The 12,514-nt window shown below is 40.3% G+C and overlaps 1 protein-coding gene across 1 annotated transcript; it reads left to right on the top strand.

Moving 5' to 3' along the window:
- The first annotated feature begins 1,396 nt into the window (after positions 1–1,396).
- On the top strand, positions 1,397–12,497 carry myo1hb (myosin IHb). The gene is made up of 31 exons (XM_037753670.1): positions 1,397–1,599; positions 1,986–2,101; positions 2,832–3,030; positions 3,627–3,707; positions 3,825–4,004; positions 4,094–4,192; positions 4,290–4,403; positions 4,526–4,597; positions 5,107–5,226; positions 5,555–5,622; positions 5,700–5,805; positions 5,932–6,012; positions 6,100–6,191; positions 6,291–6,385; positions 7,337–7,383; positions 7,741–7,821; positions 7,911–8,016; positions 8,177–8,294; positions 8,422–8,535; positions 8,625–8,701; positions 8,790–8,858; positions 8,974–9,058; positions 9,138–9,300; positions 9,414–9,497; positions 9,684–9,777; positions 10,348–10,403; positions 10,485–10,620; positions 10,717–10,787; positions 11,605–11,702; positions 11,796–11,895; positions 11,976–12,497. Exons 1-31 carry the CDS (start codon positions 1,474–1,476, stop codon positions 12,000–12,002), a joined length of 3,075 nt encoding a protein of 1,024 aa, XP_037609598.1. The 5' UTR covers positions 1,397–1,473; the 3' UTR covers positions 12,003–12,497.
- Positions 12,498–12,514: the final 17 nt, after the last annotated feature.

Raw genomic sequence — 12,514 nt, forward strand, 5'->3', positions numbered from 1 at the left:
GTTTGAGATTGCCACTTTAAGGTATGATATTTACAAGCATGTTTCAAAATGCTTTCAATTTCTCATAATATAGTTCTGCGACCAGTTGTTGGACTTGTGTTTGGGCCACTGAGGGAAAACTGACAGGGCCATTTAATGTGTACTGTATTTAAAGTATTATCAAATTTTCTGTATTAATCAGCTTTTTTTTGTCTTTTATGCTGTCAAACACTTAAACACAACAAGAAAGGTGCTTTAAAAACAACAGTGCTGTATAAAAAGGACACAATTAATATTTAAAGTTCACAAATACATATTTTGAATGAGATTTGCTTCCTTTGTTGCACACTCACTGCATTATTGATGGTTTCCTATTGAGGGAAGTAGAGACTGTAATCTATCAGTGTTTCCTGTCATACTACTGTCCTTTCCCTTCGATAAAACCAGATGTTCAGTTCAGAAAAGGTACAGAGGCACACATACATTTGGGACCTTCGGGGTAGGTAACATTTTGCACTTATCCCTGCAAAGCATTTTTTTGATCACATCTGGTTTTCAGGATATGACTTATTGTGACATTTTGCTGTACGTTTCTGCTGGGTCAGTAGAACATCAGCTTGTTTTACTAGACAATGATCTGTGAGTGTCAATTACTCCGACTTGGTGACGGGTCAACTTGGCAGTGATGAGAGCCAAACTACTGAAGCGTAATACTGGGTGGCTCTTTCATAGCACCGTAATTAAAGTGCATTGTGTTGGCTGATTATTTTACCTGGCACTTCTTCTTAAGTTGTGTATCTTTAAGTGGCAGAACATATCCTGTGTTTATACATAATATAATCACTGTAATTACTTCTAGATTTCACTTGATTAAGTTTGTACTTGTGTCAGTTATTGTGTTAATCTTGAATCAAACTGTGGACTATATGAAGCTTCTATAGTGCAGGCCGAGTATTACGTGTTCGTCCTGTCCTTGCCGTGAACAAGACTGATGACTCTTTAGAGAGCACAGAAGCAGATTAGATAGTGGTGGCTGGATTTAGATTTGTCATGAGCATAGAGGATGTAGCCAAGGCCGCTATAACGGCTCTGACTGGAAGTCAGAGATATAGGGACAAACAGGCAGGACATGAGACGCCCACTGGGAAATATATATCTTAGATTGTCCATGATTGTGAGCATGTATGTGTATGTGTTCTTGAGCGGTGACAACCTCAACAAAAACAGATAAGTTTTAGGGAAAACAGGACACAAAGGAAAAGGATGGGACACATAAGCCTGGTCTTGACAGAAGGAATGACAACTGGGGCCAAAAATAACATAATATCTGTAGAGAGCAATGCATTGTATCAATCAAGGTCTCATTAAATACATAATACAGTTTTGACATTTCACTTAGTTGTGTTGTGATACCTCGTTTCCTTGTCATGTCACTGATGTGTTCCTGCTCGGGCACAGAGCCTGGAGGTGCGCTGTAACCAGATCCTGAGGAACATGGAGGCCTCCCTGACAGCCCGGGATCGCGTGGGCATCCAGGATTTTGTTCTCCTGGACGCCTACACGAGCGAGAGTGCCTTCCTGGACAACCTGAGGAAACGTTTCCATGAGAATCTCATTTACGTGAGTCTTCCTGCGTGGTGTTAATGTTGGATAACACGGCTCTTTCTCTTACTCTGATTAAACCTCGACCTTCAACCCAACAAGGTCCTATAATGCTGCTTCTGCTGAACCCGGCACCTTGTGTTGCTGAAGCAGCAGCTCCTGTTCTTTCCATTTGCGGAGTGAGCAATCTAAAAGTCACCGCTGTCCGGGAGGTCACGACAAATGATTAACCAAACTTATTGCTTTTGATAAGAGGAACAAAATGACTTATCAGCAGAGTGATGCATGCACACCACACTGCTTTCCTTTAATGTCATGTAATGTTTTAAAAAAAACAATTTCCTGTATTATGAAATGTGCAAGAGTTGCAGAACATGACTTCCTGTCCTTGTCTTTCTCTGCAGACCTACATTGGAACTCTCTTGGTGTCGGTCAACCCATATAAAGAGTTCGATATCTACAGCAAGAAGCAAATGGATACCTACATGGGTGTGAACTTCTTTGAGCTGCCACCTCATATGTACGATTTTTTAAATTTATTTTTACTGTGTATTGGTATACAGTGGAATGGATGGATTGTCATACTGAGTTTGGTAATCCCCAAACTTTTCATCTAGCGCCATCATCAGGTCAAAATTATAATTTCTCACAAAACTTTGGTTTAATAGCAAAACCTGCAAAACTAAAGACATTCCTATTCCTATCAGACTCGGTTGTACTTTACTTGTTTTTCTTTGCAAACTGAGATGTGAACATGTTAACCTAAAGGTACCGCTGTATAGCCTCAGAGCCAGTAGTGTGGCTGTAGGCTCATACTCTTGTTATAAACACATAAATTAAACATTCAATTGAATGAAACATTATTACATTAGAGGGAAAAAAAGACAGGATGTCAATGTGACATAAGAGTTTATGTCTGATGTCATGAGGGGTTAAGGTGCCATCCATGAACCGCAACGACCTTTGAGACCTTTGTTGCAGGTCATGCTTCATCTCCTCTCCTCTCATTTCCTTTCATCTGTCAACTGTCAGCTAGCTATCTAATAAAGAAATAACGACGATATGGAGCTTTGTTTTTTAACTTTTGTTGTAAATGGAGAGAGAAATGTAACTTATACGGGAGTGTTGAAAGCTACATTGTGTTCAGGACAAAAAAGTAGACACTAGTTTTCTGATGCAAAAAAAAAAAATCTATGCCGAGTCTGAATTGTTAAAGGGATGCTGACCTTGACCTATTACTGTACTTCCAGTTATGCGCTGGCGGACAACGTCTTCCGCACCATGCAGTCTGAGTTCAACAACCACTTCATCCTGATCTCAGGGGAGAGCGGGGCCGGCAAGACCGAGGCGTCCAAGAAAATCCTGCAATTCTACGCTGTCAGCTGTCCAAGTACCAAACTCCTGAACAATGTCCGGGACAGGCTGCTTCTCTCCAACCCAGTGCTTGAGGTCAGTGACGTGGATGTGTGTGCCAACACGACACCTGCGTTGTTAAAACTATTTTAGAGGAAAACATAATGTTAAAGGACCAGTGCGTAACAAATAGAGGGATCTATTGGCAGAAATTGAATATAATGTTCATAACTATGTTTTCATTAGTGTATAATCACCTGATAATTAGAATCATTGTGTTTTCATTAGCTTAGAATGAGCCGTTTATATCTAAATAGGGAGCGGGTCCTCTTCATGGAGTCCACCATGTTGCACCGCCATGCTTCTAAACCAAACTCTGATAACTTTTCCTGCTTGGGCCGGAGTCGATAACGTTTCTTGCTGCCGTCGCCGCCACTCTCTCTTGCTTCACCGCACACTTCCCATGTCCACACATACTCCACGCACTGGCTTTGCTCCAAATGACCTACAACAGCTCTAGAGAGGGCCACACACGTATTTGTGTCGGCCACCGTAGTTCTCCTGTACGCTTGGCACACGGGAGAGGCTTCAGTTGGTTGCAATCTGCAAACTCACCGCTAGATACCGCCAGATCATACACACTGCTCCTTTAAATTAGGCATTTATCGCCTTTTTTGTTTTTTATCATCCAGGCTTTCGGAAATGCCAAAACCCTGAAGAATGACAACTCAAGCCGCTTTGGGAAATACATGGACATCCAGTTCGACCACCAGGTGGACTGAAATATCTTCATTACATTACAGTGCAAATTACAATATCAGGATAATATAACAAAGCAAAGATTCACACCAAGCACTGACTAGGGGTTAAGGATTACCTTCTTCCCTCAGGGTGGCGCAGTTGGGGGTCACATCCTGAGTTATCTGCTGGAGAAGTCCCGTGTGGTCCACCAGAACCACGGAGAGAGAAACTTCCATATCTTCTACCAGCTGGTGGAGGGAGGAGAGGAAGATCTGCTCCGCTGGCTCGGCCTGGAGAGAAACTGCCAGCACTACAGTTACCTGGTGCAGGTCAGTGGAAAACAAACAAACACTTAATTTATCTGGTGCAACAAAAACCTCTTGCCTCAGACTTCTTATACTTACTTTATCTCCTCCAGGGTGATTGTGCCAAAGTTAGCTCTATCAATGATAAAAGTGACTGGAGGATGGTGCGGAAAGCCCTCTCCGTCATAGAGTTCAGCGAGAGTGATATTGAGGTGAGGTGGTACAGTAAATCTGGACAAAACTTTATTTAAATGCATGATACATTTTGCTGGTTATTTATCAGGTATTTCTCTCTGGGTGTAAATGCAGCACCTGTTTGGAATAATCGCTAGTGTGCTTCATCTGGGAAATATCAAGTTTGAATCAGATGCTCGAGGATACGCCACTCTCAACAACAACCATGAGATGCACTGGGTGTCAAAGGTGAGCCCCAGACAACCTGCAGATAGTTAAAACCTGTATCTATCTTCAAGCAGCTTTCTGATTGAGACCAAGAAGAGCTGTGGTGCTACATGTTTTTTTTTTTTTTTTGCTTTTCTGTGCAGTTGTTGGGGATTCCTGCTCAGGTGCTACAACAGGGCTTAACCCACAGGAAGATTGAAGCCAAAACAGAGGAGGTGACTTGACTTCTTTTATTTCATTTAAGGGATGCACCGATCTGACTTTTTAGTCCCGATGCTTTGAGTATCGATCCAGTGTTTAATTAATAAGCTGTATGCCTCACTGTGTGGAAGTGACTGGGATCATTCTTTTATGTGTAAGGCAACATCAGGCTAAACATTGCTTTCCGAACTTTGTGAAGCAAAATTTCACAAATAAATATATAAATATATATTTTCTGAATTGTTATTTATTATTAAAATAATAAATCATGCACCAGCAATGTGGAAAGAAAATCTTCAAATTTGGTTAAAACTTACACAGGAATTAAAAGTATATAGTATATAAACATTGAAGTGAATTGAATAGATCGGCCTTGTTGTCAACGATATCCGATGCAGCTATTTGAGTCTGTATCGACCTGATATCCGATATCGGTGCATCCCTATTGAATTTATGGTACAAAACATGTTTAACTTGTTTGTAGTGTTTCATTTTAATCATCTACATTATTCTGATGTCAAAGGTGTTCAGTCCCTTCTCCGTGGACCATGCATTATACGCCAGGGACGCCCTTGCCAAAGCCATCTATGGCCGCACTTTCAACTGGCTGGTCAACAAGATCAATGAATCTTTAGTTAACAAGGTGAGGAAAAAAAAGCAATCTACTCTCTTTCTAATCTTGCCTAGCCAAACCTGTCTCATAAAGATCACGGAAATGAGGAGAAAATTGGGGAAACAAGATTTTAGCCAGCCTGAGGCAGCCATTTGATTGGTTGTGTGTCTGAAAACACCCAATTCCAGAAACAGCACATCTGGAACATTTTTCTTTGGGCTGATTTTTTCCCCCTAGAATGTAATTTATTGGTTTAAAGTAACACCAACATATGAGGTTGCATTTCTCCTAGCTTCACAATACCATGAACAGCAGATTTTCCATGTGCAGAAATTATATCTGTGTAAATCCTCTGCAGGATTCCTCCAGGAAAACAATAATCGGTCTGTTGGACATCTACGGTTTCGAGGTTTTCAACGTGAACAGGTGAGGTCATGCACATATGAGCTGATTCAGTGTGAAATGAAGAATCCGATACTGACGGCGCCTATGATTTATTTTAGCTTTGAGCAGTTTTGCATCAACTACTGCAACGAGAAGCTGCAGCAGCTTTTCATCCAGCTGACCCTCAAGTCAGAGCAGGAGGAGTACGAGATGGAAGGGATTGAAGTAATAACGCTATTAATCCTTATGTTATGTTGTCATTTGTGGCTCACGGTGCAAAAAATAAACTCACATACAATAAAAACTGATTCTCAACCACTAACGCTTTTCTCGTTTGTTTATGCACACCAGTGGGAATCAGTGCCATTTTTCAACAACAAGATAATCTGTGATCTTGTGGAGGAGAAGCACAGAGGAATCATCTCTTTATTGGTAAAGATCTGATTAAGTTATGGTCCTATGCTTGCCCACAAAACCAAACCATGGCTGAATTATTGATGCTTGTCCTCTCATATATAGGACGAAGAATGTTTACGTCCTGGAGAGGCCACAGATCTCACCTTCCTGGAGAAGATGGAGGAAAAGATTGGTGGTCACCCTCATTTTGTCACGTGAGCTCTACACTATCGCTTTACAGAAAGTGCACGTTGTCTACACATGGTCAGACCAGCATATTCTAATAACGTACACTAACTTTCCCCTTCCTGCAGACACAAAATTGCAGACCAAAAGACGAGGAAAACACTGGACAGAGGAGACTTCCGCCTCTTGCACTACGCTGGGGAGGTTACATACTGTGTTGTTGGTAAGAGATGAAATACCTCTGTATGTTAAATAATGTGTCTCTCTATTACAGCACCATTAACTGAGCCTATGCAACATCGGCCTTTTGCTAAAATGTAGTGCAACATTAGCACGAGTAGAGAAGAGTCATCAAGTCAGCAAACAACTGCTCTCACCATTTATCTGCCATTACAAACGTCCCATTCTTAGTTCTCAATATATGCATACAAATACATCACTTTCAAATAGTATTGTAGTCAGTTTTAACTAATTTTGACAACAAAATGCCTTCAATTTCTTATATTCTATAATGAATAAAATCTAATATTAACCCTAAACATGAGCCTTCCCATGATACAATTAGTTGTAAAAACACAAAATTGCTAACCAAACAAATATTTTTAACAAAAGAACTAAAGACATAATGCAGGAGCCCACACACGTGGATAAACGACGGCAGACCGCATGAGAAACCACCTGCATGCTCTAGCTAGTAGCTTGAGATCAGTAAACTAGCATGTTAGTGGTGCTGTAAGGACAAGTTAAACTACTATACTAGGTCTGTGATTCATAGAAAGGAAGATTTGCATCACTGTTTAGCGTTTTTATCACGTTTTAAATCACCATTGATTGACAGAAGCACTGCTATAGACTCGCCTCTCCTCAGCCTCTCTGGCAAACTGGAGGTGACATTGCTGACAGGGTCAAAGGTCACACAACGAAAATAAAATTGACAAAATAAAAGCTCCCCAAAATATATATATATATATATATATAGAGAGACACATACTGTATATACATGAAAACAAAATGTCCATAGTTAAAATAGGTATTTTTGGTGAAATGTATATATTTTATTAGATCTAATTTTATTGCTTATGAATTCAACTTTTAATTTGTAAGAGGAAGTATGTGTTAAAAATACTATATTACTTGCTATTTTACAGTTTCTCATTGTTCTTTATACTTTCAGGATTCTTGGACAAAAACAATGATCTCCTGTATCGAAATGGGAAAGAGGTAATTTCATTTAATTTCTTTAGTATGAAACCAGGTGATAAGCAAATGTATTTGATTCATTGTATTACACAAATACAATATGTGCTCTGAATCTACCGTATGCGGGGCTGTAGTACTCGAGTCCGCTTTTTTGAAGTCTTGCACTTGTCTTGGGCTCGTGCCTTGTTGGACTCGGACTTGACTTGCGCTCGATTAAGTTGGACTTGATTACAGACCTGACTGTATCACTTCTGATATCCTCCACTGCTACCAAAAAGCACCAAAATGGAACTGAATATAACATTTAAGGAGCATAACTATTACATTACATTATGATTTAAGGTATACTGTATCTCACATGTGTTTCCTCTCCTTAAGGTCATGCGACAGTCCAAGAATGCAATTATCAAACACTGTTTTCCTTCTACTGAACCGGACAGCAAGAGGAGACCTGAAACTGTAAGAAACAAATCAGATGACAATTTACTCAACTACTTTAAACAAACCATTGACACTTGTATACCTGCCATTTTCCTGTGACTCCTCAGGTGGTGACTCAGTTTAAGAGCAGCCTGGTGGGCTTGACGGAGATTTTAATGTCTAAAGAGCCCTGGTATGTCCGCTGCATCAAACCCAATGAAGCCAAGCAGCCAGGTGAGACCCGAAAAACCTCCACTTCTGAAAAGACCTTAGAGCCCTAGCCAAGCTTATACTGTTTACTGTATGTTCAACGTGCAGTCAGCCAGCGCATGAAGTTAGACCAGACAAGTTTTGACCCCTGAACTCTTTAGATGACCTTTGGCGTCCCCTGCAGGGCGCTTTGATGATGTGTTAGTGAGACATCAGGTTAAGTACCTGGGGCTGATGGAGCACCTGAGGGTCAGGCGCGCTGGGTTTGCTTACCGACGCAAATACGAGATCTTTCTCCAGAGGTAGCTAAGCACACTTTCACTCTTGTTTGCATCCAAAAATGCACATAAAGTTTCTCTTTTTTCTTGCAGAAGACATTTGGCATGTTTTCATTTTAGCTGTGTGTGACTCTTCTGCTATGCTATTTAGGTATAAGGCTCTGTGTCCCGAAACCTGGCCCAACTGGAAAGGTACGGCAGCAGAAGGTGTGCACTGCCTGATCAAACACCTGGGCTACAAATCAGATGAGTACAAGATGGGCAGGTAGGCAGACATTAATGTGTGGGTGCCATATAGACTATAGTCTATGAAGAGATACAGGAACTTCTCACTGTTTGTCTCTTTCCCTAAAGGACAAAAATTTTCATCCGGCACCCTAGAACTCTGTTCGCAACAGAAGACGCCTTTCAGGTCTGCAAACATAAGCTAGGTGAGATGTTGTTTTTGTACATTTACTTGTAAAGCTACTGACCGTCATAACACTGCTGAGGGTGAAACTGGAACTGTCATTGTTGCAGCAACAAGGATTCAGGCCAAGTACAAAGGCTACAGAGTGAAAGGAGACTACATGAAACAGAGAGAGGCTGGTGAGTGTTAAAATGCCCACGGATGTATTTATAAGCACAAACTAAAAGCTTTTCCTTCACTGAATGTCTGTGAATTGCCCACATGACATTTTATTACCTTGTCTTATCTAAATAGCCACTAAGATTGAGACCTGCTGGAGAGGTCTGCTGGCCAGAAAAGAGCGTGATAAGAGAGCGTGGGCTGTCAAGGTCATCCAGAAGTAAGTTCACACAATGACATCTATTTGAAGGTTTAATGAAATGAGATGGCCATGCGGTCTAATATGTCGTTTGTTCTAGGTTCATTAAAGGTTTCATAACTAGAAATCAGCCGGCCTGCGTCGACAACAGCGAGTACCTGGCGTACGTGAGGCAGAACTACCTCACGCGACTGAAGGACAACCTTCCCAAAACAGTCGTGGAAAAAGACTCTTGGCTCACCCCTCCGCCTATAATGCAGGAGGTGGGTGATATGTTTTTTTACGCCAACTGTGTCTAGGTGTAAGGCTGGATGCATGAGGGCACAGGTTGGTGATTTAGGTGGTGTCAAAGGTGTCAAACTGTATTTTTTTCTAGGTTTCCCAGCTGTTGAAGAAACTCTACATTCGCCTAATGGTTCGGAAGTACGTTCGAGGAATCACTCCACAGAGGAAAGCACAGGTACAATCCACCCTCTGTCACAGTTTTAAAACACATTTGTGTAAGAAACCACAATACATTCACTCACAATGCATCCATTCTACATTTAAACTAAAAATAAGAAAAAAAAACGTTTGTGGGCAACACTTGAGTCCAAGACAAATTCACTTCAGGAAATATCTTAACTTACTTTCTTTCTGTTTCCAGCTTCTGTTAAAAGTACAGACAAGCTCCATGTTCAAAGGCAAAAAAGAAAACTACCCCTTCAGTGTGTGCAGACCGTTCGTGGACACCAGGATCGGTAAGACTGCCAAGTTATTTTCTTTTCATTGAACGGGAATATACAATTTAAGGGCCGCAACTAACGATTATTTTCACCGGCGATTAATCTGTCAATTATTTTATCAATTAATCAATATGTTGTTTGATCTATAAAATGCCAGAAAATGGTGAAAAATGACGATCAGTGTTTCCAAAAGGCCAAGATCACTGCAGCTCTATTATTACTTTTAAGTAGAGAATACATACAACATGATAAAACAGAATAGTTATAATAGCCTGTGGTGACTGCAGATGCCAGCAGTACTGTACATTAGACGTATGCATGCTCTATTTATTTTCTTTGAGTTTTGCTTTTTAAATTTAGAATACGTCTTTCCAGATTGTAAAAAAAAATAGCAACAGTATATTTTCATTTACAAATGAAATAAAATCTGATTGTACATGCTGAGATATTTTTTGAGCCTGGGAGTTAAAGGACTATTTTGCACATTGATAAGCAAGTTATGATGGAATTACTGAGACAGTATCGTATTAATGTACTCGATCTGTGTGTGAAATCCTCTCTCATGTGTCCTCTTATTTTATTAAGTTGCAGAAGACATAAGCATCAAAGTGCTACAGATGATTCGACATGAGCACATCAAGGTGAGCTAACATTGGATTTTATTTTGCATCTTTGTCCTTTCTGTTATCCACTCTTACCTTGTACGTGTGTCCCTCCTACAGTACAGCGTGCCGGTGGTGAAATATGACAGGAACGGGTTCAGGCCTCGTCTCCGGCAGCTCATCTTAACCCAGGAAGCCGCCTACCTGGTTGAGGAGGCCAAGATCAAGCAGCGGATCGATTACATCTCTCTGAAAGGTAACGAATGAGACAAGATAAGCATCATTATCTGAGGGGAGAGCTACAGGGAGAGAGTAACAGCGAGCTGTTACATACATGTTTATCTTTTTATAGGTGTGTCGGTCAGCAACCTGAGTGACAACTTCCTGATTCTTCATGTTACATGTGATGACATCAAGAAAAAGGTAGACCTATCAACAGATGGTGTCTATAGATATCTAAAACAATGTTTTAATCGTCTCTTTAAATGTGAAAACTACCCACGTCTATCTTACTTTAAAAACAGATAACGCAATCTGTAAGTCATGTTTATAATATGCACGTATCGTTGTTCAATTGCTCGAGCCTGTAAAGGCAATAAAGTCAATCCTCAGACTCAAAACCACTCATTTAAATTGTCTTTCAATGTATTGTTCAGAAGAAGTTTAGAGACAATATGAAGAACAAGACCAGATCAGAAACATTACTTTATGAATCTGTGCATTCAAGGCTCAGGGATTATAAAAATCACCACGCCTTCTTCCGAAATCACATACTATGCACTGCTTACCAAATTGTGTACTATCAATTGACATACTTCCTAGAGAGCCTCCTTGCCGGTTGAAGACGTATAACCATGGTAACCCGTGCCCACCTCATGTGACCAAAACAACAGTTTGTGAGAATCAAAGTCTGAATTAATTTAAAATATATATTACGCCCAGCAAAGTGAAATATTACACTTAAATTGAAGCGTTATCAGTGTTGCAGAGCGGTCTGTCAATGTCTGACATGAACATTGTCGTCTCTACCACATTGCATTGTGGGATATTTATGTCCAGCGTTGCATACTGTAATATTTCACCGGAAATAGTATGCAATTCACGTATTATTGGTTTCCTACTAAGGTTTCAGACATACTAAAGTATCTCACATACTGTTTTAACGTACCAAATAGCATGTTAGTGTGGAATTTTGGACGGAACCCACTAGTTGAAGGACTGATGCCATTTGTTCTTTTAGGGGGATCTGGTTCTGCAGTGTGACTACCTGTTTGAGGCCCTGACTAAGCTGAATCTCATTGCCAACAAGCAGAACTCCATTAAAGTGGTCCAGGGCAGGTATAGTAATATAGTAATATTAATCTGAAAGCTAGAAATCTAAATGGTAAAAAAAACAATGGATGAGCCTAATCCAATGTGAAATTGTTACAGTGTGCGATTTGACATCCAGCCTGGCAGAGAGGGCTTTGTGGACTTCAAGAGTGGTCAGGAGTCCATGGTCTACAGGGCGAAGAATGGCCATTTGATGGTGGTGAGCGTGGACTTCATCATGTTAAGACATTGTGACTATTTGTATAAACAATAAACCAAACTCTTTACTTTCTTCTTTAGGAATCTACGAGAACCAAATCCAGATGATGAGTCCAGTGATTTGGGGTGTTGCAAATTTTAGTAACAGCCGTGTTTGTTCTGTAATCCTGCTCCATGGTTGTTGCCAATTGTGTGTCATTTCAGCTGTTTTTTTATTTTTTGCATCTTTATGACAACATTATCCAGTCATGTTGAATGCAAATATTACACTGCCAATATTCTAGTTGTAAAGCAGACAACAAACTAACAGTAGCCAGAACATCATTGGGTCTGCTTGTTCCTACAGTCTGGACTGGAGTTTAATTCATCTCTAAGTGAAGAAACTGATCCCGGGTCAGATTCATGGAAATCAACTCATCCTTAATGAATAGAAGCACTTGTAATCTTTTTTTTTGTATTAAATGTATTCTGTCTAGATGATAACAGTAGCGAAAATATCACGTATGTGTGCAGCCATGAATGTTTATAATACCTCACCCATGTCGTACTGTTACATTAAAACATGTTAAATCACAATGCACTGCAAGGTAAAAAGCACATGCATTTTTTTTTTGTGAGTA

The sequence above is a fragment of the Sebastes umbrosus genome, chromosome 19 (genome assembly GCF_015220745.1).
Source record: "Sebastes umbrosus isolate fSebUmb1 chromosome 19, fSebUmb1.pri, whole genome shotgun sequence".
NCBI classification, from domain to species: Eukaryota; Metazoa; Chordata; class Actinopteri; order Perciformes; family Sebastidae; genus Sebastes; species Sebastes umbrosus.

Bases quoted from the DNA above. Each gene is read 5' to 3' on its own strand.
- myo1hb (XM_037753670.1), top strand. From the start codon at position 1,474: ATGGAGGCCTCCCTGACAGCCCGGGATCGCGTGGGCATCCAGGATTTT. The intron at 9,498-9,683 runs GTACAATCCACC...TTCTGTTTCCAG, and splicing joins CTCCACAGAGGAAAGCACAG to CTTCTGTTAAAAGTACAGAC. The intron at 10,621-10,716 runs GTAACGAATGAG...ATCTTTTTATAG, and splicing joins CGATTACATCTCTCTGAAAG to GTGTGTCGGTCAGCAACCTG.